General features: G+C 44.0%; 2 protein-coding genes across 2 annotated transcripts in view; one reads left to right on the top strand and one right to left on the bottom strand.

Annotated features, from left to right (window-relative positions):
* The window catches only part of LOC307105296 (HLA class II histocompatibility antigen, DQ beta 1 chain-like), a 98,069-nt gene that overhangs the window by 18,295 nt on the left and 53,009 nt on the right, over nt 1–26,765 (bottom strand). The window lies entirely within an intron of this gene.
* Nucleotides 13,905–26,667, top strand: LOC307105770 (SLA class II histocompatibility antigen, DQ haplotype D alpha chain-like; the record flags this gene model as incomplete). Its single annotated transcript, XM_079781655.1, has 4 exons — nt 13,905–14,067; nt 24,937–25,185; nt 25,634–25,915; nt 26,513–26,667. The coding sequence occupies exons 1-4, from the start codon at nt 13,986–13,988 to the stop codon at nt 26,665–26,667; spliced, it is 768 nt and encodes a 255-aa protein (XP_079637781.1). The 5' UTR covers nt 13,905–13,985.

Raw genomic sequence — 26,765 nt, 5'->3', positions numbered from 1 at the left:
GAGAACAGTGGCTTTGTAATACAGCTTGAAATCTGGTATTGAGATCCCTCCTACTTTATTCTTCTTTCTCAGGATTGCTGTGGCTATTCGGGGTCTTTTTTTATTCCAGATGAATTTTTGGAGAGTTCTTTCAAGGTCTGTGAAATATGCTGTTGGTATTTTAATGGGGAGTGCATTGAATCTATAGATTGCTTTGGGTAGTATGGACATTTTAATGATGTTGATTCTACCAATCCATGAACATGGTATGTTCTTCCATCTGTTTACGTCTTCCTCTATCTCTTTTTTCAGTGTCCTGTAGTTTTCCGTGTATAGGTCTTTTACCTCCTTAGTTAAGTTTATTCCTAGGTATCTTAATTTTTTGGGGGCGATGGTAAATGGGATTGCCTTTTTAGTCTCTCTGTCTGTAAGTTCACTATTGGTGTATAGAAAGGCCATAGATTTCTTGGTGTTAATTTTGTATCTTGCTACATTGCCGAATTCCTTTATTAAGTCTATTAGTTTTTTGACGGAGTCTTTTGGATTTTTTATGTACAATATCATGTCGTCTGCAAATAAAGACAGCTTTACTTGTTCTTTTCCAATTTGGATGCCTTTTATTTCTTCTTCTTGTCTAATTGCAATGGCAAATACTTCCAGTACTATGTCAAACAGGAGTGGTGAGAGTGGGCATCCCTGTCTTGTTCCTGTTCTTAGGGGAAATGTTTTTAGTTTTTGTCCATTGAGTATGATGTTTGCTGTGGGTTTATCATATATAGCTTGTATTATGTTGAGGTATGAGCCTTTTATTCCCATCTTGTTGAGAGTTTTTATCAAGAAAGGGTGTTGGATTTTGTCAAATGCTTTTTCTGCATCAATTGATATGACTATGTGATTTTTATCTTTCAATTTGTTTATGTGATGTATCACGTTTATTGATTTGCGGATATTGTACCATCCTTGCATTCCTGGGATAAATCCTACTTGGTCATGGTGTATGATCTTTCTGATGTACTGCTGATGCCGATTTGCTAGAATTTTGCTGAGGATTTTGGCATCTATGTTCATGAGGGATATTGGTCTGTAATTCTCTTTCATTGTGTTGTCTTTATCTGGTTTTGGTATTAGGGTGATGCTGGCTTCATAGAAGAAGCTTGGAGTGTTCCTTCCACTTGAATTTTTTGGAATAGTCTGAGGAGGATAGGTTTTAGTTCTTCCTTGAATGTTTGGTAAAACTCTCCTGTGAAGCCATCAGGCCCCGGGCTTTTGTTTGCCGGAAGCTTTTTGATGACTGCTTCAATTTCGTCCATAGTTATTGGCCTATTGAGCTGTTTAGATTCTTCTTGATTGATTTTTGGAAGGTTATATTTTTCTAGGAATATGTCCATTTCCTCCAGGTTGTCCAGTTTGTTGGAATAGAGTTGTTCGTAGTATTTTGTAACAATCCTTTGTATCTCAGCAGGGTCTGTTGTTATTTCACCTCTTTCATTTCTGATTTTGTTTATTTGGGTCCTCTCTCTTTGCTTCTTGGTGAGCCTGGCTAGAGGTCCATCAATCTTGTTTGTCCTTTCAAAGAACCAGCTCTTGGTTTTGTTGATCTTATGTATTGTTTCTTTGGTCTCTATGTCATTTATCTCCGCTCTGATCTTTGTTATTTCCTTCCTTCTGGTTACACTGGGCTTTTCTTGCTGCGCTTTTTCTAGCTCTTTGAGTTGTAGGGTTAAGTAATTTATTACCATTGTTTCTTGTTTTTTGCAATAGGCTTGTAGAGCTATGAACTTCCCTCTCAAGACTGCTTTCGCTGTGTCCCATAGATTTTGGATTGTTGTGTTTTCATTGTCATTTGTTGCCATGATGTTTTTTATTTCTTCCTTGATCTCTCTGGTGACCCAGTCCTTGTTTAATAGCATGCTGTTTAGTCGCCATGTGTTTGATTTCTTTGGATTGTATTTATTGTAGTTGATTTCCAGTTTTATGCCACTGTGATCTGAGAATATGCTTGATATAATTTCTATCTTCTTGAATTTGAAGAGATTTTGCCTGTGACCCAGCATATGGTCTATCTTTGAAAATGACCCATGTGCACTTGAGAAGAATGTATATTCTGTGGCTTTGGGGTGAAATGTTCTGAAGATGTCAATTAATTCCATCTGGTCTAGTGAGTCATTTAAGATTGCTGTTTCTTTGCTGATTTTTTGTTTAGAGGATTTGTCCAGTGGTGATAGTGGGGTATTAAAGTCTCCTACTATGATTGTATTGCTATTAATCTCTCCCTTGATATCCTCCAGGAGTTTTTTTATGTATTTGGGTGCTCCTATATTGGGAGCGTATATGTTTACCAGAATTATTTCTTCTTGTTGGATTTCTCCCTTTAGTATTATGAAGTGGCCTTCCTTATCTCTTGTTATGGCATTTACTTTGAGATCTATTTTGTCAGATATAAGTATTGCTACCCCTGCTTTTTTTTCAATTCCATTTGCCTGAAAGATATTTTTCCATCCCTTCACTTTCAATCTGTGTGAGTCTCTTGTTCTGAGGTGGGTCTCTTGTAGGCAGCATATACATGGGTCGTGTTTTTTTATCCATTCAGCTACTCGATGTCTTTTGATTGGAGCATTTAGTCCATTTACATTTAAAGTTATTACTGAAAGGTATTTGTTTGCAGTCATATCTATTTTTGTGTCTGTATTCCTTCTTACCTGTTTATTTCTTCTTTTTACAGTATTCCCTTTAGCAATTCTTGCATTGCTGGTTTGGTGGTGATAAACTCCCTGAGGCTTTTTTTGTCTGCAAAGCTCCTGATTTCCCCTTCAATTTTGATTGATAGCCTTGGTGGATATAGTATTCTTGGATTCAGTCCTTTGCTTTGCAACACTTTGTATACCTCCTTCCATTCACTTCTAGCTTGTTGTGTTTCTGATGAGTAATCATTTGACAATCTGATGGGTGTTCCTTTGTAGGTAACTCTCTGTCTCTCTCTTGCCGCCTTTAGGATTCTCTCTTTATCATTTATATTTGCCATTGAAATTATGACATGTCTTGGTGTGGGTCTTTTGGGGTTGATCCTGCTTGGGACTCTCTGTACTTGCGTAACTTTTATCTTTCCCATATCGGGGAAGTTTTCTATCATTATTTCTTCAAATAGATTTTCTAAACCCTGCTGCTCTTCTTGTCCTTCTGGCAGCCCTAGTATATGCATGTTACTTCGTTGCATGTTACTTCGTTTCATGTTGTCCCGAAGCTCCCTTAGGCTTTCCTCCTGCTTTTTAATTTTTTTCTCCAATTGCTGTTCAGCTTGAGCTTGTTTCTGTACCTGATCTTCTAACTCACTAATTCGGTCCTCTGCTTCTTGTAGTCTACTGTTGAAACTTTCCATGGTGTTTTTGATTGTAGCTATATCACTCTTCATTTCTTCCTGATTCTTGCATAAGTTGTTGATTTTCTCATCCATCCGTTGTATAAATTCCACGACCATTACTCTAAACTCCTTTTCGGTCATGTTGCAAGCTTCAGTTTCACTAATTTCCTTTCTTGGCGACTCCACATTTTCTTTCCTCTGTGAGATATTTCGTTTCCCCATTCTGGCTATTACCAGAAAGCTCAAGTTTCCGTTTGCGTGGACCTGGGCCGTGTGCTGTGGGGACTTCGCTCCACCCGAGTTTCACTGGAGTGCTCTGACACTAGGACGTGTGGCTGCCTTTGGTTGGTGGGAACCAGACTTGCCCAGGGTCAGTGTCCCCAGTGTTCTGTGTGGTCTCGTGTGCACACTTGGAATCAGGGGCCCTGTCTGCACCACACTGTTGGTATGCACCGAAAATGAGATCCTTAGGATGTGCCAGGGGTCAGAGTTTCCCTGTGTCTGCACCAAGACTCGAGTGTCAATGTCTCTGTTGCCTTGTGAGGTTTCTCGTTGATAATCAGGGTCCCTGTGTGTGCATGCACCAACAATTGGGGTCGCTGGCTCTTAGTGTGAATGCGCTGTGAGTCAGGGATCCCAGGCAGCTGTGTCCGGCGTGCCAAATTCCCTGAAGTGGAGCTGCGTCCTGTGTGTGCTCTCTCTACTGAGCCACACCGGCTAGAGCGCACATTCTTAAAATCCTGAAGGTGAGCTGACTCTGTGGTGCACTCTCCCAAAGTCCCGGAAGGGGGGCGGAGTCCGTCCTGCGCGCCAACTTCCCCGAAGGGAAGCCCTTCTGTGCACGCTCTAAGATTCCCAGAAGGGGGAGCTGTGACCCGCAAGCCAAATTCCCCGAAGGGGAGCCCTCTGTGCGCACTGACAGATTTCCCTGACAGGGAGCTGCTTCTGTCCCACGCGCGCCAAATTCCCTAGTGGGGAGCGCGTCCCTGCGCAAAGCTTGGCAGCTTGGGCGAGGGGCGGGTCTATCAGTTACTATGGCGCTCTTGGCATGCCTGTGAGCGCTCAGCAGCTTGGGGGAAGGGCGGGTCTATCAGTTACTATGGCGCTCGCGCGCCTGCTGGGAGTGGGGTAGGCTCTTTGACTCACGGAATTCTGCTGAGAAGTCTGGATTCTTGTTTGTTGGTCTGAAGCTGTGATAGCAGTTCTCTGTGCCCAGTGGCTGCAGGGTCCTGGTTTGTGTCAGAAGCCAGGATCCGCGTCTCAGGCAGCTCTGTTTCCCAAGATGGCGTGGTCTCCGCGTCAGCACCAACAGCCGAGAAGTGTCCGCTTTGTGCGCGGGGCTGCGCCGTCTAGGACTGCCCAGTTAGGGAGCCCCTTGGAAGACGTGCAGAATCTAACTGACCCTAGCTCACACACACCACACACCACACACGTCTACACTCTCCTCTGTGGGTTCCTCACTCGCACTCTCTCCCTACCTTCCAGCCGGTCGCCATCTTTTTTTTTCCTCTACTCTATATTTTCTTTCTTCTGCTTAATTTGGGCTTAATTTTCTATTCACTTTTCCAGGTTCTTGTTCTTTATTGTTGTTGTTGTTGTTAACCCTCACCAGAGGACATTTTTCCATTGATTTTTAGAGAGTGGAAGGGAGAGGTAGAGAGAGAGAGAAACATGGATGTGAAAGAGAAATACCGATTGGTTACCTGACCAGGACTGGGGATTGAGCCTACAACTGAGGTATGTTCCCTTGACAGGAATCAAACTGGGACCCTTCAGTCCACAGGCCAACGCTCTATCCACTGTGGCAAACCAGCTAGGGCAAATTTTCCAGGTTCTAAGGAACAATCTCAGTGCACTGATCTGAGATTTTTCCTGATTTCTAGTATAAGCATTTGTGCTGTCATTGTCCACTGGAACCTGATTCTGATGCACTGCATAAATTGTGACGCGTTGTGTTCTCTTTCATTCGCCTCAAAATGCTTTCTAAGTCCTCTTCTAATTCCTCCTCTGACCCTTGTTTTATTCAGAAGAAGTGTGTTTTAAGATTATAAATAGTTAGTAATATATTTTTGCATTGATTTCTAACTTAATTTCCTTTTGGTCAGTGAACAAACTTTGTATGATTTTAATCCTTAAAAATTCACTGATCCTTAAATTCCACCCACTCCCCCCCCTAAAGAAACCAACAACGACACACTTTTGACATAATTTAGGGTCCGTTCATGTTAAAATCACCTCATAGAATAGGAATGTATGGATACTTCCTTGATCATACGTGTGCGTGTGTTTCATTGGAGTTAAGGGCTCCTGTTTGGGAGTATGTAACGAGCTTTTATGGTTTTATTAAAACACAATTATTCAGTTTTTAAACTATCTGCATATATTCTCCTATCTTTTTTTTAAAATATATTTTATTGATTTTTTACATAGAGGAAAAGAGAGGGATAGAGAGCTAGAAACATCGATGAGAGAGAGACATCGACCAGCTGCCTCCTGCACACCCCCTGCTGGGGATGTACCCGCAACCAAGGTACATGCCCTTGACCGGAATGGAACCCGGGACCCTTGAGTCCGCAGGCCTATGCTCTATCCACTGAACCAAACCGGTTTCAGCTCTCCTGACCTTCCTCTCTAATAAAATGGTAATATGCAAATTAACCATCACTCCGCTGCATAAGCCACGCCCACCAGCCAAGCCACGCCCACCAGCCAATCAGGACGAGTATGCAAATTAAGCCCAATCCAAGATGGCTACAGCCACAGAGAGCAAAGTTTCCCAGGTAACAGAGGAAGCCAAGCTTTCCATAGCCGTTGCAGGCCTAAGCCTCCACTCAAGCTACAAAGTTTCAATTATAGAAGGTAAACAAATTCAAACAAATGGTGGCAGAATGGAGCTTGAGAGAGCAGGCCAGGGTTGCCGGCGGCAACAGGGGAAGCAAAGCTTTCCGCACACCCTGGCCGGGCTCACCCGCTTAAGCCGACAAAGTTTCAACCGGAGGGAGCAGCAGGCTTGGTTCCGCCCCAGGCTACAAAGTTTTAATTGTAGAAGGAAAATAAATTCCAGATACCAGAGCCTCCCCTTGGGTTACCAGGGGGCATGGCCGGCCTGCAAACCACCACAGGCCCCTCGCTCAGGCCACCCCACACCCCAAGGGAACCCCCACCCTTATCTGTGACACCCTTCAGGGCAAACCAGCTGGCCCCCACCCGTGCACCAGGCCTCTATCCTATCTAATAAAAGAGTAATATACAGATTGATCATCACTGCAACACACAATATAGCTGCCCCCATGTGGTCAAAGATCCTGCCCCCATGTGGACACAAGATGGCCACTACAAGATGGCCAGCAGGAGAGGGCAGTTGGGAGGCACCCGGCCTGCAAGGGAGGGCAGTTGTGAGGGACCAGGCCTGCAAGGGAGGGCAGTTGAGAGGGACCAGATTTGCAAGGGAGGGCAGTTGGAGGTGATCAACCCTGCAGGAGAGGGCAGTAAGGGGTGACCCGGCTGGCAGAGGAGGGAAGTTGGGGGCAAACAGGCTGGCAGGGGAGCAGTTAAGCATCAACCAGGCTGGCAGCGGAGTGGTTAGGGGGTGATCAGGCTGGCAGGCAGAAACGGTTAGGGGCAATCAGGAAGGCAGGCAGGCAAGCAGTTTGGAGCCAGCAGTCCTGGATTGTGAGAGGGATGTCCGACTGCCCGTTTAGGCCCCATCCCACCAGGATCGGGCCTAAACGGGCATCCGGACATTCCTCCAGGAGTCCCAGATTGGAGAGGGTACAGGCTGGGCTGAGGGACAACCCCCCGCCGTGCACGAATTTCATGCACCGGGCTTCTAGTCTTTAAATAAAGAGTAAAATGTCACTCCGAGGCAAGAAGAAGGCACTAGATGGTGGCAGGGGTCCACCAAGCTCACGGGAAGGACAGTGGCCTGCTCCAGAGTGCAGGCACTGGAGGAGCTTGGAGCCTGCGGGTTTGTAGTGTTAATGTCTTACCTGTTAGAACATGTAAAACACCGAGCTCCTTGGACTCCAGGCAGAAGCAGGCATTAGGATCTGCTCCATTTCATGCTTTTTTGCTTCTCAAACATCCCTAACAGCGTGGCAGGTTGCATCACATTTTGGAAACAAGGAAGGAACAGTCAGGGAAATTAGAGCTGGGTGGGCTGCTTGCCACCCTCTAGCAGGAATGCTGGCATCTCCCAGTCCAAATGTGAGAGGGAGAGAGAAGGGAAAGTGCAGTGTCGCCACCTGCTGGTGAATGTCACCCACGTGATACCCTTAGTGCTGCAAAGAAGGGTCTTGAACTTCCAGTAGAAGGAATGTGCTTTAGCACCGTTTTACATCAAAAGAAAGACAAAAGATAATTCCGAAATTTTTTGAAACGTAATTTAGTCCTTTGAGAGTGTAGCAATGAGAATTTTTAATCATCCACACAGGGATTATTAGCATCCTCCTTACTGCTCATGGCTTCTGCTGCAATTTTCTCCTCTCCATTATCTCTCTTCCATCTCCCAAACCTCCTCACCCACGCTGCCTTTCCAGCAAAACACCCAGCTTCCTGCGTTCAGTTAGCCTCCTTTGTTTTCCATTTCTTTCCCGGCATCTAATATTTCAGATATGAACTCTATTTCCTGTCTTCTTCCTGTCCTTTTATGACCAATGAACTATTTGGGTTAGTTTTTTTATTTCCTTTCTGGTAGCCTTAAAAGTGAGTTTTACCATGGTTTGCTTTTCCTTTGTTTCTGGTCTTATAATAAAAAATTTCATCACTACATATGTAACTACTTGTACATTTCCGTTATTCTGCTTGATGCCTTTAAATTGCATGAATATAATCCATCCAAAGACTGAAGTATTCCCTAAGCTCAGGACAAAGTCTTCTAGATTCATTCCATTCACCTTTTCTAGAACACTTAGTATACAGCCATTGGAGGTTGCTGCGTAAATCTTCCTCGATACCTTTTCTCCGTTTCTGTGGCTCATGGCAGCTAGAACAGGGCCCTTTGCTCTGTTCTCTCTCACATCTTCTATTTTGTTGTAATGATCGGACCCTTTCCTGAGAGTCCCATCGAAAACTGCTCAATAATTCTTCACAGGCCTTAAGAGTGCTCCCTCATCGCCTTCACAATGAATAGTTAAAAATGAAACGGCAGCATTGTCGCATCTTGTCTTCTCTTCTTCAAGGATCCCCATGTACATGTTTACCTCCTTTTACCTGCTGTCCATATCAGTCACTGTGTCACTGTGGCAGACACATCTGGGAAAAATCAGTCTGGTAGAGAACTCAGTCACCCGAAGGGGCCCTCAGAGACTGAAGATGTGCCTCACCAGTCCCCTCAGGAGATTCAAGGTGTACCTCAAAAATCCACTTAGATATAAGGTCTTCCTTACCTGTCTTCTCAAGAGATTAAAGGTTTGGATCAACTGTCCTGTCAGGAGATTGAAGCTGTGCCTCAACAGTTCTCTTAGATTAAATGTATGCCTGATCAGTCCTCTCCAGAGAATGAAGGTGGGCCTCACCAGTCCTTTCAGGAGATTGAAGGTTTGCTCCACTTGTGTGACCCAGAGCAACCAGCCCCCACTCCACCTTGGGGGAGGGTGTGGACTGGAGCAACTAGCATGTGCTTCACTCTGGGCCACAGGAAAGTGAGGACTGTGCACCTCTAAGCAACCTGCACCCACTCCTCCTCGGCCCCTGGGACATTCCTGCTGGAGCTACCCAAATCAACCCAGCACTTTCCCCACAAGGGAATGCATTTGGGGCAACATGCAGCAATCTAGTGTGCCCAACCAGGGTCCACAGGACCGCACTGCAATTGCATTGTCTGAGGGACTTAGGGGATCTCCCTGCCAAGGGAGCCAGGGCTGCTCAGCAATTTGCATGCCAGAGGGCTCTGGCTCCTCACAGGGAGTCACACACCAGAGGAAATGTGCAAATGTTCCCACCACTCTCAGCATCTGAAGCAGACAACTGGGGGACAAAATCCATGAGAGAATGTTTTACAACTCAGCAGGGATAATTAATGCTTGAGACTCAAGGCAGACCCAGGCTCTGAGCTAACAATTTCCAGACCATTGGCCTTATAGGATCTTCAACTTCTCAAACCCCATACAGGGTGTTCTGGGCTGGAAAGATACAGCAAAAATGGGGTGGGGAGAAGTAACACCCCCATCCCCCAAGGAAAAAAAATGAGGAATCACCAGGAAAGGAACTAAATAAAATGGAGGCAAGCAATATGTCAGAGAAAGAATTCAGAGTAAGGGTCATAAAGTTCCTAAACCAGCTTAATGAGAAAATCAATAACATACGTTGTAGGCACCACTGCACTCTGACCAGTCAAAAAAATAAACAACATATGTAAGAATCATGAGGAAATGAAGAATGATATAGCTGCAATAAAAAATCACAGTGGAAAGTTTCAACAGTAGACTAGAAGAAGTGGAGAACCAATACAGCAAGATAGAAAACATGGTAGGAAAAACACCAAATCTGAACAGCAATTGGAAAAAGAATTAAAAAGCAGGAGGAGAGTTTAAGTGAGCTTTGGGACAATATAAAATGAAGAAATATCTGCATAATAGGGTTTCCAGAGGTCAAGAAGAGGAGCAAAATATAAAAAACCTATTTGAAGAAATAATGATAGAAAACTTCCCTAATTTGGGGAAGAAAAAAAGTCACACAAGCACAGAGAGTGCCAAACAAGATGAACCCAAAAATACCATACCAAGACACATTGTAATTACAATGGCAAATGTTAATGCAAAAGAGAGAATCTTAAGGGCTGTGAGAGACAGAACATTACCTATAAGAATCTCCTATTAGATTATTAAATGATTTCTCAACAGAAACACATCAGTACAGAAGGGAATTTAATGACATATGCAAAGTGATACAAAGGAAGGGATTGAATCCAAGAATACTCTATCCAGCAAGGCTATAAATCAAAATTAAAGGTGAACTCAGGAGCTTAGCAGACAAAAAAAGGCTAAGGGAGTTTATTGTCACCAAACCAGCAATGCAATAAATGCTAAAGGAACCATTGTGAAAGAAGAAATAAAAAGGGAAGAAGGAACACAAGCATAAAGAATAAAAATGCAACAAGCAAGTACCTATCAATAATAACCTTAAACTGAAATGGATTAAATGCTCCAATAAAAAAAACATAGGTTAGCTGAATGGAGAAGAAAACAGGACCCATATATATGCTGTCTACAAGAGACCCAGCCCAGAACAAAGGACTCACACAGACTGAAAGTGAAGGGATGGAGAAAAATTTTCAGGCAAACAGAAATGAAAAAAAAAAAGGTGAAGTAGCAACACATATCTGACAAAATAGACCTCAAAGCGAAGGCCATAACAAGAGATAAGGAAGGCCACTTCATAATACTAAAGGGATCTATACACCAAGAGGATATAACTCTGGTAAACAAATGCAGGAGCACCCAAATACATTAAAAAAAATTCTTGAAAATATCAAGGAAGAGTTGAAAGCAATACAATCATAGTAGGGGATGTTAACACCCCATTGACATCACTGGATAAATCTAGACAAAAAAATCAACAAAGAAAGAGCAATCCTAAATGACTCTCTAGATCAGATCAAACTAATTGACATGTTCAGAACATTTTACCCAAAAGTAATGAATTCATCTCAAGTGTACATGGGATATTTTCAAAGATAGACCACATATTAGGACACAGGCTAAGTCTGTACAAATTCAGAAGACTGAAATTATATCAAGCATCTTCTCAGATCACAATGGCATGAAATTGGAAATCAACTACAATAAAAACAATTTAAAAATATCAGACACTTGGAGGCTAAATAGCACACTATTAAACAATGACTAGGTTATGAAAGAGAGGAAAGAAGAAATAAAAAGCATCCTGGAAACAAATGACAATGAAAACACAATAATCCAAAATCTATGGACACAGTGAAAGCAGTCCTAAGAGGGAAATTCATAGCTCTACAATCTTACCTCAAAAAAACCACAAACAAACAGGAAAAACTGGTAATAAATTATCTAACCCTACAACTTCAAGAATTAGAAAGAGAGGAACAAGAAAAGCCCAGAGTAAATAGAAGGAAATAATAAAGATCAGAGAGGAGTCCTACCTGTCTTGGCTCAGTGGATAGAGCGTCAGCCTGCACACTGAAGGGTCCCAAGTTTGATTCCAGCCAAGGGCATATGCCTGGGTTGTGGGCTCCATTGCCAGTAGGGGACATGCAGAAGGCACCCAATCAATGACTATCTCTCATCATTGATGTTTCTATGTCTCTCCCCCCCTTTCTCTCTGAAATCAAAGAGCTGGTTCTTTGAAAGGATAAGGAAGATTGATGAAGCTCTAGCCAGGCTCACCAAGAAACAAAGAGAGAGGACTCAAATAAACAAAATCAGATGTGAAAGAACTTAACAACTGACCCCACAGACATACAAAGAATTATAAAAAAAAATACAATGAACAACCTTATAATTTATAAATATTATAATTTCATGTCATCATAGGAACTATCAGAGTTTTCATCCCGTTTCTAGGAAAGAACCCTAAGGCTCCTGTATATTGAGGATTTGCCCAGGCTGATGCAGCGGATGAAATCAGAAGCGGTCTGAGTACTTGTTCATTTGATTACAAGCCCGTCTTCTCTGTACTTTGCCACTCTGGGCTCTGCCTTGTTGTGAAGCATCTTTAACGATGGCAGTGGTGGAGGTCTTGGCCTTTGGAGTAGAAGCTCCAATGCTTCATAAGCAGGGCTGTGTCAGGGAAAGTAGCTGTTAGTCAGAACTTGAAGAATTTGAAAATACACAGGTTTTAGAGGCTGTTATAAATTTAATTACAACAACCTGAGTAGTGTCTAAATAATTTTAATATATTTTTATTGATTTCAGAGAGGAAGGGAGAGGGAGAGAGAGATAGAAACATCAATGATGAGAGAGAATCATTGATTGGCTGCCTCCTGTATGCACCCTACTGGGAATGGAGCCTGAAACCCCAGCATGTGCCCTGACTGGAAATCTAACTATGACCTCCTGGTTCATAGGTCGACACTCAACCACTGAGCCATGCCAGCGAGGCCCAAGTAGAAGCTCTAGATTCATAACAGCAGGCCCTCCAGAAAATGATAAGGCCACCTATAGGTTCAAATATCTATCCTAATTATTTCAGTGCACTGGACTCGGAATCCACCGGGAAGGAGACCCCTCCCCAGCAAGGCCTCATGACTTGTCTTGTGACATTTTATCTCTGCCACTTACCAGCTGTGTGAGCCTGGGCACCTCACCTCTCTGCTGCAAGATCCTCCTGATAAAATAGGACTGGTATTAGAGCATGGCAGGTACATTTAAGGAGTCCTAGGAATTCATTCCAAGGGCAGTGTGTGTATATCCTCACAACAACCTAACGGGGTGCTGTCAGTGCCCCCAGCCAAAGGCACCGGGAGCACACCTGTGGTGAACAAGCCGATGTTATGTCATCGCAGTGAGGGAGACACTCACTTTGGGGAACTGTGAGGCATCTCAGTCAGAGGGTGCTGGAACCAAAGAAGCAGAATCGGGAGGAGACGTCTGTTCAGAGAATTAGTGCACGACCAGTTTACACAGTTGTGGGGAACTGGGCAAGTCCAAGACCACCAGGGCAGACCACTGTCAGGAGGGGCAGCTGGAACTCTCAGAGCAGCCCAAGCTGCAGCCGGAGCGGAATCCACTCCCTCAGGGAAGCCTTATCTGTGCCTGGAACTCTTTAGCTGACAGATCGGCTCAGTCACATTATCCAGCATGACCTCTGTCACTCAGTCAATGGGTTGTAGGCTTTAGTCACATCTACAAAATATCAACATTTGATTGACTATCTGGGGACTCTAACCTAGCTGACACATAAAACTGATCATTAACCTCAAGGTTTGGGCTTGTAGGTGATCTTGGGAAGGATTTGAGAAATACAGACTTTGTCCTTAATTGGATTCTGTTAGGAAGTGGGTGCTGGGGTAGGTAGTTCTATAATTGGGCATCTTAACACATTTTACCTGCAAAGAAGGAAGGCAATACTGAAGCTAGAGCTCTAATTGGTAGAGACTCAGCAGTCAGCTCTGGCCTGGTAGCCTCCTCTAAATATACTAAGGTTTCGGGTTCAATCTCCGGTCCCATACAAGAAGCAACCAATGAAAGCATAAACACATGGAACAACAAATCAATGTTTCCTTATTCTCTCTCTCTCAAATCAATCAATTAAAAAATAATAAAAAGGAGCAGCAGTCATTCACATTACCCAGGAGAGAGGTGTGCTTGGCTGTTTTTGTGGCTCAGACAATGTTCATGTTTTGGTTATTTAGGCTGTGAGAACCAGCAGGCACACACAGAGAGGAGATTCTGATTTCATACCTTCCCTCCCTTCATGGAGAATTCCCTCAGGTCCACTCTGAGCAGAGGCTGCATCAGAACCTCAGAACCCAGGATTTCCCAGTCCCTGCCAGGCCTCCTATTACACACTCTTCAGTCGGCAACTGAGGTGTCATCACAGTGGGGGCTTCTCATTGGCCAGAACCTGACCTGCAGGGTTTGGTTGGGGTGTTTTTAGATTTCTTCCTCAGCTTGATCCTCACCATTGCTCTACAACTCAGAGCAGCAACTGCTGAGACCACCTTGAGAAGACGATGACCATAAACAGAGCCCTGATTTGGGGGGCCCTCGCCCTGACCACCGTGCTGAGTGGCTGTGGAGGTGAAGACATTGTGGGTGAGTGCTCCACTGAGCCACATGGGGACTGGACTGGGGAAACAGAATTGGAAGGTAAAAAAAATAGAGATGTGCATAGAAAGAGTAGCGATTCCTCAAAGGCATCCTCAATGTTAAGCAGATCCAAAAATTATGGTCCTTCCTCTTTTGGGGAACCAGAGCCCCCACCCAGTCTCTGCTACCTGAGCTATTGCACACTGCACCAAGGCCATCATCCTGGTTCTAATGTTGGCTCCATGAATATAGCCCAGAGGCTCTATGGCATTCGTGTGTGATTGCCTCAAAGATTAGGTTGTTTTCACAAGTGGATGTTCTGTTACTAAAATTCATGAACCATTGCTTCCAAATTTTTCTGAACAACTTTTGGAGCTTTATGAATATTTCTCCTGTAATTTATTTACCTTGGGGTAAAGAGTTTCATGAATTATGTGTACATGTAGATATGAAGAAGGGTTCTTTGCCTTGTCTCAGATTTACATACATTTCCAAGCTGAAAACTGGCACGGGTGGGGAATGGGAAAACAGCCCAGTGAGGGCCTTCAGACAAGTCATTATATCACGTGGTTTTCACTTAATCTCAGTTACCTCTTATGCGTCACCTTACAGAAAATCAAGTAAAGCAGGTATTAGGTGTGCTTCCCAAGTAATGAAGACCAGTAAATGTAATGACATTTAAAATTACTACTACTACAGGTATAGCTTTATAATTCTTATTTAACAAAGTAGGGAATATCTTTACTTTCATTTTAAAATTGAGAATTTTATGATGAAAACTTGGTGAATTAAATTATTTTAGCCTCAAACTGTCAGCCCAAATGACCTGTCCTTCACCACATCTAAGGAAGCTCTGGAAGAGAAGGATTGGGCATCCAATCATGCTTTAGTGCCCTGGGCCCCTCCACCTCTGTTGCTCACCTTTCCACCCTCTCTTCCTCATTCCCTTACCCTCCTTTCTTTCCAGGGTCCATCCCTGGCTCTTTTCCTGCTGTTTTATTGGCATGAAGAGTGGGTTTGTAAAAGCAAAGTAGAAAAACCAAGCACTGTAGTTCAAAGGGGAAGTGAACTGGAGGTTACCCTGATCTTAAATGATGTTATTAACCACTAGAGTTCTGGTGAACGATTTTGTGCACAGGTGGGGTCCCTCGGCCTGGCCGGCGATAGGAGCTGATCAGGGCCATCTCACCCAGTCCGGATCGGGGCGATCAGGGTCGGCCTGCCGGGGGGGGGGGGGGGGGGGGGGAGAAACCACAGGAGGTTGGCTGTGGGAGTGCACTGACCACCAGGGGGCAGCTCCTGCATTGAGAGCCTGCCTCCTGGTGGTCAGTGCGCATCATAGCAACTGGTCGACCAGTCATAACAGTTGCTTAGGCTTTTAAATATATAGATGGCTGCTCCCAGGCTTTCGTGGTTTGGTAGGAAAGTTTTGTCTGCTTCTCCAGAACACGTCCAAGTCCCTTTTTCTCAATGTCACTCCAGAATGTGCTGGTCCAGCTCGATATATCCCCACAGTGAGCAAAGGGTCAAAGGCCCGCAATGCCTATAGGGCCCCGTGAGAATGTTTTACTTTTCTTTTAAAATTAGAAGAAAAAATGAACTTTTAGGGTAGAAGAAACTAGTTTAATTTAGCCTGGATTATATTTGCCTTTATACCAATATGGTCATAAAATATAAGTTTTTAATATTTTTATGGAAAAATAAAGGCCCATAATGCAGCCCAGTCACCGCTGAGTCTAACTTTCACAGGATGCTGCTACCTTCATGTCTGTCAGTCTTCCCAAATCTCTGTTGTCCTGGAGAACAGCGCGGACATTTGCTACACAGTTTGAGCACCAGGAGCTCAGTGCTGGGACTCAGATGAAGAGACGTGCTGTCTGCCCCTGGAGGGAGCTCAGATTAGCGATAGGACAACACGATGCCCAGAGCAGGGCCACTGCTGGGCAGGACAGTGGGCCCAGCGAGGCTGAAACTGAGAGTGAGTAGTTCCAGCTGGCACAGTGATGTCCCTCAGCAGCAGCGTGCAGCCAGGACATGTGCAGATGAAAAGGATAATCATGTATATATTCATGTTTGTAATGGAGTCAAGAGGATTCGTTACAAGGACAAGGAGGCTTTGATGGAGGATATGGAAGTGGCCAACCAAGTCATTCTGGGGGGATGAATAGGTAAACTTGCAAAGAGGACATTTGCATGGAGGGGCTGTAGGTCATAATGTGGTCAAAACTATGCTTCATGAGGGGACTTAGCTGAGAAGTTGGTAACGAAGCAGAAACTTCAAGAATGAACTGGAGGTGTCCAGGAAATCCTGGAAGATAATTGGAGGGAGGAAAACAGACCCTTGTAAAGCCCAAGGACCATGAAAGGGTGACATCTGGTTTGATGGGCAGGTGAGGTATTTGTGGAGGACTCAGCACAGTACACCTATTGGCTCCTTACTCACCTGTGACTTTTCCATTCAGTAAGCTCCTCACTGGCAGCATTTTACTCCTTGCTCCTCACAATGTCTGAAAACTTGTTGATGGTCAGGAAGTAGGAAGGGAGGGAAGAGGAAATGGTAAAAGGCTCAGACACGTTGTTCAGTCAGGCTCACCTGGGCAGAGTCAGCTGCGCTGGCTGCCATCTGCTTTGGCGTCACAGACAAGTCCACTGTCCATTCGAGGAGGGAAGGGCCAGAGTTTTCCTTGAGTCCTCAACAAGGTAAGTGTTGAGTCAGAAAAAGGAGAGGTTTAGTAACGTCCTTCAAGAAAAAGAAGAGAGTTTCTGAGGAAAAAGATGGCGACCAGCAGGAAGGTAGGGACAGAGAGAGTGTGAGTGGGGAACCCATAGAGGAGAGTGTAGACGTGTGTGATGTGTGTGTGTGTATGAGCTAGAGTCAGTTAGATTCTGCAGTTCTTCCAAGGGGCTGCCTAACCGGGCAATCCTAGACGGCGGAGCCCCGTGCAAAAAGGTGACACTTCTCGGCAGCTGGTGCGGACGCGGAGACCACGCCATCTTGAGAAACAGAGCTGCCTGAGACTAGGATCTTGGCTTCAGATACAAACCAGGACCCTGCAGCCACTGGGGACAGAGAACTGCTATCACAGCTTCAGACCAACAAACAACAAGAATCCAGACTTCCAGGCAGATTTCCGTGAGTCAAAGAGTCTATCCCCCTCCCTGCAGGCTCGCGGATAGCACCATAGTAACTGATAGACCCGCCCCTCGCCCAAGCTGCAAAGCTTTGCGCAGGGACGTGCTCCCCTTTAGGGAATTTGGTGCAAGGGACAGAAGCAGCTCCCCTTCAGGGAAATCTGACAGCGCGCACAGAGGGCTCTTCTTCGGGGAATTTGGGGAAATTTGGCTTGCAGGTCACAGCTCCCCTTTAGAGAATCTTAGAGCGCACACAGAGGGGCTCCCCTTTGGGGAATTTGGCGTGCAGGACGGACTCCGCCCCCCTCCGGGGAATCTGGGAGAATGCACGGAAGCAGCTCACCTTCAGGAATTTGAGAGTGTGCGAAGCCCTAGCCTGTTTGGCGCAGTAGAGAGAGCACACACAGGACGCAGCTCCACTTCAGGGAATTTGGCACGCCAGACACAGCTGCCTGGGATCCCTGACTCACAGTGCATTCACACTAAGAGCCAGTGACCCCAATTGTTGGTGCATGCACACACAGGGACCCTGATTCTCAACGAGAAACTGCACAAGGAAACAGAGACTCTGACACTCGATTCTTGGTGCAGACCCAGGGAAACTCTGACTCCTGGCAAATGCTAAGGATCTCATTTTCGGCACATACCAACAGTGTGGTGCAGACAGGGCCCCTGATTCTAAGTGTGCACATGAGACCACACGGAACACTGGGGACACTGACCCTGGGCAAGTCTGGTTCCCACCAACCAAAGGCAGCCACATGTCCTAGTGTCAGAGCACTCCAGTGAAACTCGGGTGCAGCGAAGTCCCCACAGCGGCCCAGGTCCACGCAAACTGAAGCTTGAGCTTTCTGGTGATAGTCAGAATGGGGAAACGAAATAACTCACAGAGAAAAGAAAATGTGGAGTCGCCAAGAAAGGAAATTAGTGAAACTGAAGCTTACAACATGACCGAAAAAGAGTTCAGAGTAATGGTCGTGGAATTTATACATCGGATGGATGAGAAAATCAACAACTTATGCAAGAGTGAGGAAGAAATGAAAAGTGATATAGCTACAATCAAAAACACCATGGAAAGTTTCAACAGTAGACTACAAGAAGCAGAGGACCGAATTAGTGAGTTAGAAGATCAGGTACAGAAACAAGCTCAATCTGAACAGCAATTGGAGAAAAAAATTAAAAAGCAGGAGGAAAGCCTAAGGGAGCTTCGGGACAACATGAAACGAAGTAACATGCGTATACTAGGGCTGCCAGAAGGACAAGAAGAGCAGCAGGGATTAGAAAATCTATTTGAAGAAATAATGACAGAAAACTTCCCCGATATGGGAAAGATAAAAGTTACGCAAGTAAAGAGAGTCCCAAGCAGGATTAACCCCAAAAGACCCACACCAAGACATGTCATAATTTCAATGGCAAATATAAATGATAAAGAGAGAATCTTAAAGGCGGCAAGACAGAGACAGAGAGTTACCTACAAAGGAACACCCATCAGATTGTCAAATGATTACTCAACAGAAACACAACAAGCTAGAAGAGAATGGAAGGAGGTATACAAAGTGTTGCAAAGCAAAGGACTGAATCCAAGAATACTATATCCACCAAGGCTATCAATCAAAATTGAAGGGGAAATCAGGTCCTTCGAAGACAAAAAAAGGCTCAGGGAGTTTATCACCACCAGCAATGCAAGAAATGCTAAAGGGAATACTGAAAAAAAGAATAAATAAACAGGTAAGAAGAAATACAAACACAAAAATAGATATGACTACAAACAAAAAACCTTTCAGTAATAACTTTAAATGTAAACGGACTAAATGCTCCAATCAAAAGACATCGAGTGGCTGAATGGATAAAAAAACATGACCCATATATATGCTGTCTACAAGAGACCCACCTCAGAACAAGAGACTCACACAGATTAAAAGTGAAGGGATGGAAAAATATCTTTCAGGCAAATGGAAATGAAAAAAGAAGATGGGGTAGCAATATTTATATCTGACAAAATAGACCTCAAAGTAAATGCCATAACAAGAGATAAGGAAGGCCACTTCATAATACTAAAGGGAGAAATCCAACAAGAAGAAATAATTTTGGTAAACATATACGCAACCAATATAGGAGCACCCAAATACATAAAAAAACTCCTGGAGGATATCAAGGGAGAGATTAATAGCAATACAATCATAGTAGGAGACTTTAATACCCCACTATCACCATTGGACAAATCCTCTAAACAAAAAATCAGCAAAGAAACATCAATCCTAAATGACTCACTAGACCAGATGGAATTAATTGACATCTTCAGAACATTTCACCCCAAAGCCACAGAATATACATTCTTCTCAAGTGCACATGGGTCATTTTCAAAGATAGACCATATGCTGGGTCACAGGCAAAGTCTTTTCAAATTCAAGAAGATAGAAATTATATCAAGCATCTTCTCACATCACAGTGGCATAAAACTGGAAATCAACTACAATAAATACAATCCAAAGAAATCAAACACATGGAGACTAAACAGCATGCTATTAAACAAGGACTGGGTCACCAGAGAGATCAAGGAAGAAATAAAAAACATCATGGCAACAAATGACAATGAAAACACAACAATCCAAAATCTATGGGACACAGCGAAAGCAGTCTTGAGAGGGAAGTTCATAGCTCTACAAGCCTACTGCAAAAAACAAGAAACAATTGTAATAAATTACCTAACCCAACAACTCAAAGAATTAGAAAAAGAGCAGCAAGAAAAGCCCAGTGTAACCAGAAGGAAGGAAATAACAAAGATCAGAGGAGAGATAAATGACATAGAGACCAAAGAAACAATACAAAAGATCAACAAAACCAAGAGCTGGTTCTTTGAAAGGATAAACAAGATTGATGGACATCTAGCCAGGCTCACCAAGAAGCAAAGAGAGAGGACCCAAATAAACAAAATCAGAAATGAAAGAGGTGAAATAACAACAGACCCTGCTGAAATACAAAGGATTGTTACAAAATACTACAAACAACTCTATTCCAACAAACTGGACAACCTGGAGGAAATGGACATATTCCTAGAAAAATATAACCTTCCAAAAATCAATCAGGAAGAATCTAAACAGCTCAATAGGCCAGTAACTATGGACGAAATTGAAGCAGTCATCAAAAAGCTTCCGGCAAACAAAAGTCCGGGGCCTGATGGCTTCACAGGAGAGTTTTACCAAACATTCAAGGAAGAACTAAAACCTATCCTCCTCAGACTATTCCAAAAAATTCAAGAGGAAGGAACACTTCCAAGCTCCTTCTATGAAGCCAGCATCACCCTAATACCAAAACCAGATAAAGACAACACAATGAAAGAGAATTACAGACCAATATCCCTCATGAACATAGATGCCAAAATCCTCAACAAAATTCTAGCAAATCGGCCCCAGCAGTACATCAGAAAGATCATACACCATGACCAAGTAGGATTTATCCCAGGAATGCAAGGATGGTACAATATCCACAAATCAATAAACATGATACATCACATAAACAAATTGAGAGATAAAAATCACATAGTCATATCAATTGATGCAGAAAAAGCATTTGACAAAATCCAACACCCTTTCTTGATAAAAACTCTCAACAAGATGGGAATAGAAGGCTCATACCTCAACATAATACAAGCTATATATGATAAACCCACAGCAAACATCATACTCAATGGACAAAAACTAAAAACATTTCCCCTAAGAACAGGAACAAGACAGGGATGCCCACTCTCACCACTCCTGTTTGACGTAGTACTGGAAGTATTAGCCATTGCAATTAGACAAGAAGAAGAAATAAAAGGTATCCAAATTGGAAAAGAACAAGTAAAGCTGTCTTTATTTGCAGACGACATGATATTGTACATAAAATCTCCGAAAGACTCCGTCAAAAAACTAATAGACTTAATAAATGAATTCGGCAATGTAGCAGGATACAAAATTAACACCAAGAAATCTATGGCCTTTCTGTACACCAATAGTGAACTTACAGACAGAGAGACTAAAAAGGCAATCCCATTTACCATCGCCCCCAAAAAATTAAGATACCTAGGAATAAACTTAACTAAGGAGGTAAAAGACCTAAACACGGAAAACTACAGGACACTGAAAAATGAGATAGAGGAAGACGTAAACAGATGGAAGAACATACAATGTTCATGGATTGGTAGAATCAACATCATTAAAATGTCCATACTACCCAAAGCAATCTATAGATTCAATGCACTCCCCATTAAAATACCAACGACATATTTCACAGACCTTGAAAGAACTCTCCAAAAATTCATCTGTAATAAAAAAAAGTCCCCGAATAGCCACAGCAATCCTGAGAAAGAAGAATAAAGTAGGAGGGATCTCAATACCAGATTTCAAGCTATATTACAAAGCCACTATTCTCAAAACAGCCTGGTACTGGCACAAGAACAGACATATAGATCAATGGAACAGAATAGAGAATCCAGATATCGACCCAAACCACTATGCTCAATTAATATTTGACAAAGGAGGCATGAACATACAATGGAATAAAGACAGTCTCTTCAATAAATGGTGTTGGGAAAATTGGACAGATACATGCAAAAAAATGAAGCTAGATCACCAACTTACGCTATACACAAAAATAAACTCAAAATGGATACAGGACTTAAACATAAGACTGGAAACCATAAAAATACTAGAGGAATCCACAGGCAGCAAAATCTCAGACTAATGCCAAAAGAACTTCTTCACCGATACTGCCTCTAGGGCAATGGAAGCTAAAGAGAAAATAAAGAAATGGGACTACATCAAAATAAAAAGCTTTTTTACAGCAAAAGAAACTATCAACAAAACAACAAGAAAGCCCACTGCTTGGGAGAACATATTTGCAAATGGTATCACGGATAAAGGTTTAATCTCCAACATCTACAGGTAGCTTATACAACTTAATAAAAGGAAGATAAATGATCTAATAAAAAAAATGGGCAAGGGAACTAAATAGAATCTTTTCCAAAGAAGACAGAAGGAAGGCCAAGAGACACATGAAAACATGCTCAACGTCACTAATTATCCGAGAGATGCAAATCAAAACAACAATGCTGTACCATCTCACACCTGTCAGAATGGCTATCATCAACAAATCAACAAACGACAAGTGTTGGCGAGGATGCGGAGAAAAAGGAACCCTCGTGCACTGCTGGTGGGAATGCAGACTGGTGCAGCCACTGTGGAGAACAGTATGGAGTTTCCTCAAAAAACTGAAAATGGAACTCCCATTTGACCCAGTAATTCCACTCCTAGGAATATATCCTAAGAAACTGGGAACACCAATAAGAAAGGATATATGCACCCCTATGTTCATAGCAGCACAATTTACAATAGCTAAGATCTGGAAACAGCCTAGGTGCCCGTCAGCAGATGACTGGATCAGAAAACTATGGTACATCTACACAATGGAATATTATGCTGCCATAAAAAAGAAGGAATTCTTACCATTTGCAGCAACCTGGATGGAATTGGAGAACATTATGCTGAGTGAAATAAGCCAGTCAATGAAAGAAAAATACCACATGATCTCACTCATTTATGGATAATAAAGAACATTATAAACTTGAACAAAAAGATAGATACAGAGGCAGTAAAGATTCAAACAGTCTGTCAAATTACAGCAGGAAGGTTAGGGAGAGGTGGGGAAGATAAGAGATCAATCAAAAGACTTGTATGCATGCATATAAACATAACCAATGGACGCAAAATTCTGGGGGGTGAGGGCATGTATGGGAGTGGGGGGGGCAATGGTAAGATATGTACACATATAATACCTTAATTAAAAAAAATTGGGAAAAAAAAGAAAAAAGAAAGAAAAAGAAGAGGGGTGGGAAATAACAGAAATACAAAGTCTAATGAAATTTCCAGTTTCATTTCAGAGGAAACCAGGTGTTCTCCTCTAAGCATCACCACTGTTACAGAAGTAGAGACCTTAGCCCTGGCTGGTGTGTTCAGTGGTTAGAGCATTGGCCTGCACATGGAAAGGTCATAGGTTTGATTCCTGGTCAAGGGCAAGTACCTGGGTTGCAGGTTCATCTCTAGAGCCACCTGTGGGAAGCAGCCAATCAATCTGAGAGTTTTCTCTCTCTTTCTCCCCCCTCCTTTCCTCCCTCCAACTCTCTCTCTCAAAAAAATAAAAAAAATAAAAAATAAATATCCTCAGGGCCCTAGCCAGTTTAATTCAGTGGATAGAACATCAGCCTACAGACCAAAGGGTCCTAAGTTCAATTCTGGTCAAGGGCACGTACCTCAGTTGCAGGCTCCTCTCCAGTCCGGGACCTGTTTAGAGCAAGTACAGGAGGCAACCAATCGATGTGTTCCTTCACATCAATATTTCTCTCTTTCTTTCCCTCTCTTCCACTCTCTATAAAAAAATAAAATAAAGTAAAATAATTCAATGGAAAAATATCCCTGGGTGAGGTTATATATATACTAGAAGCCCGTTTGCACGAAGATTCGTGCAAGACATTCATTCACCTAGCTGCCTGCACCAGTTTTCTGCCGGCACTGGGGGATTCCAGGCCTTGGCTCTGGCCACCGTCTTCCGCCTTCTTTCAGGGTCGGGGCTTGGCCCCGGGCGGCAGCGGCGCGGGGCGGGCGCTGCCCGCCCCGCGCCACCAGCTGCGATCTAGGCGCCTCCCGTCGGCCTGGGTCCCTCAGCTGCTCAGCGATGGGGGGCGAGCAGCGCGTGGGGCCGCCATCTTGGTTAATTTGCATAGCGCCCTGATTGGCTGTGGGCATAGCAAAGGTACAGTCAATTAGCATATTACCCTTTTACTAGGTAGGATATCCTTAGGTGAGGATTAAACACACACACACACACACACACACACACACACACACAGACCTTAGAAACATGTTTACTTTTTATGTGTTTTGTAATATTGTCACTGCCCTTATCATGCTCTTTCTTTTTCTTTTCTTTTTTTAAAATATATTTTTATTGATTTCAGAGAGGAAGTGAGAGGGAGAGAGAAATAGAAACATCAATGATGAGAGGGAATCATTGATAAGCTGCCTCCTGCACGCCCCCTACTGGGGATCAAGCCCACAACTGGGGCATGTACCCTGACCAGGAATCGAACCATGACCTCCTGGTTCATAGGTTGATGCTCAACCACTGAGTCACGCTGGCAGGGCTCATGCTCTTTCTTATTCCCTAAAATAGAGGCAATTCTTTTAAAATAATATTGTGTGTGCTTTTTTGGTTAAAAAAATAAAAGGAGGACGGAATCCTTGCACAGAGCATGTTCTGTTCTGAGCCAGTCCTGAGGGGAGAGGACCCACAATGAATGTGTTAATAACTGATGAAGAAATTGGGAGAGAAAACTTATGAAGCAGAGGGAGGCAAACTGAATCTCTGGGAAAGAAAGCTAAGGCTATAGTCATTCATTCATTCCTTGTTCTGCCCATTTCAGTATTTATCTTAAGCCCATGAGGTGCCAGGGGCTGAGCTAGGTGGGCAGAGAACAGCAGTAAACAGGCCTGTGGAATTCTGTTCCTGTGACAGGAGCAAATGTGGGAGTGGAGAGGCAGCTGGATTCTAACAGGACAGCCAGGGGAGGGAGCAGGCGCTGGGGATTGTCTGCAGGCTGTGCCAAAGGTGCTGCACACAATGTTTGCACGTCCGTTTTTTGTCACTTTGTTTAACGAGATCCTTTCTCTCCTGTGTTTTGCACCTCCCTGCTCCCATCTCACTCATCAGCTGACCACGTTGGGGCCTATGGCATAAACGTCTACCAGTCTTACGGTCCCTCGGGCCAGTACACCCATGAATTTGATGGAGACGAGGAATTCTACGTGGACCTGGATAAGAGGGAGACTGTCTGCTGGCTGCCTGGGTTCAGTGAATTTAAAGGTTTTGACACTCAGACTGCACTGAGAAACATGGCTATATTCAAATACAACTTGGACCTCCTGATTAAACGCTCCAACTATACCGCTGCTCCCAATAGTAGGTGTCCACCATCCTGTCTCTTTACTGAATCTACCCTTCACACCAGGCCTCATTCCCTTCTTGCTTCAGATAGATTCCCTTCACTCTATAAAATGCTCTCCTTTCCAAGGAGTCCCAGATCTTCCCATGGTATTTGCTGATCTCTCAGCCTCTCCCTTCCTACAAATCACGTATTTCCATAAGATACAGAGATTCTTGTTCCCCTATGCAATCCTCGATTCCTTCAAGGACAAATCCCCATAGACGTTCACCCTAACAGGGGGCCCACAGAGAGAAGGGAGCGGGGATGGCATGCAGGCAGTGTGTAGCGGCTCACAAGCAGAGGGAACAAGAGCATCTCGGCTCTCCAATGGGGAAACGTTGGTGGGAGGCCCCTCCAGGATGCAGAGACCCTCAGGGCAGAGCTGCCCACGATTCTAAACCCAGTGCTGCTTCCTCACCGTAGAGGTTCCTGAGGTGACTGTGTTTCCCAAGTCTCCCGTGGAGCTGGGCCAGCCCAACACCCTCATCTGTGCCGTGGACAACATCTTCCCTCCTGTGATCAACATCTCGTGGCTGAGCAACGGGCACTCCATCACGCAGGGTGTTTCTGAAACCAGCTTCCTGTCCAAGAGTGATGATTCCTTTCTCAAGATCAGTTACCTCACCTTCCTGCCTTCTGCTGACGACGTCTATGACTGCAAGGTGGAGCACTGGGGGCTGGACCAGCCACTCCTGAAGCACTGGGGTGTGTATGAGCCCTGCCATGACCTGCACAGCGGGTTCAGGATAACTTGCAGGAGGGCAATGACACACAATGAATACACTATATAAGAAATATGAATTTTGAAGGCACTGGGGGGCCAGGTGGAAACCTCTTTGCAAGAAGAGGAACCACAAGTCTGGGTCCTGCCTGCTTTTTATACAGTTTGATTACACATTTTCCCTTTAGCAATGCATGCAGGCAGATCAAAGGTAAAGTCTGGTAAACATCACAATCACAGCAGAAGCAATCTTGTGCTGATTCAGCCCTGCTGAGATCAAGGTCCATTGACCTTCCAATGTCTTTTTTGCACTTTCATACTAATGCTGCTATGCTTTGACCTCCAGCAGAGCCCCATGCCTTTTGGTGCCTTCTTTTCTCTGTCAACTCTGAACATCTGCCTATGATCCCCTAACTCTCATGGTCCTAAAACTAACACATTAAGGGTTTCTAATGATTGACTGCACTCTCTCCCTAAGCCCCATGCCCCACATCTTTACAGAACCAACCCTTCCCCATCCCACTCCATATATATGCACAGCAACTCTCTGTATTCTGACCTCCACAACCTCACATCCACAGAGCCCGAGATTCCCGCCCCCATGTCAGAGCTGACGGAGACTGTGGTCTGTGCCCTGGGGCTGGCTGTGGGCCTCGTGGGCATCATCACGGGCACTGTCTTCATTATCCAGGGCCTGCGCCCAGGTGGTGCCTCCAGACAGCAAGGGCCCTTTTGAAGGGAAGGTAAGTGTTCAGATATATAACAGCAGGAGGAAGCAAAGTGGGAGGAGGTTGTTGACAGAAGTGTAGTTGAAAAGTAGAATTGGAAAACGGT

Source organism: Cnephaeus nilssonii (assembly GCF_951640355.1).
Source record: "Cnephaeus nilssonii genome assembly, chromosome: 9".
Taxonomy (NCBI): Eukaryota; Metazoa; Chordata; class Mammalia; order Chiroptera; family Vespertilionidae; genus Cnephaeus; species Cnephaeus nilssonii.
The sequence above is the reverse complement of the archived record's forward strand: the minus strand, read 5'-3'. Positions and strand labels throughout refer to the sequence as shown.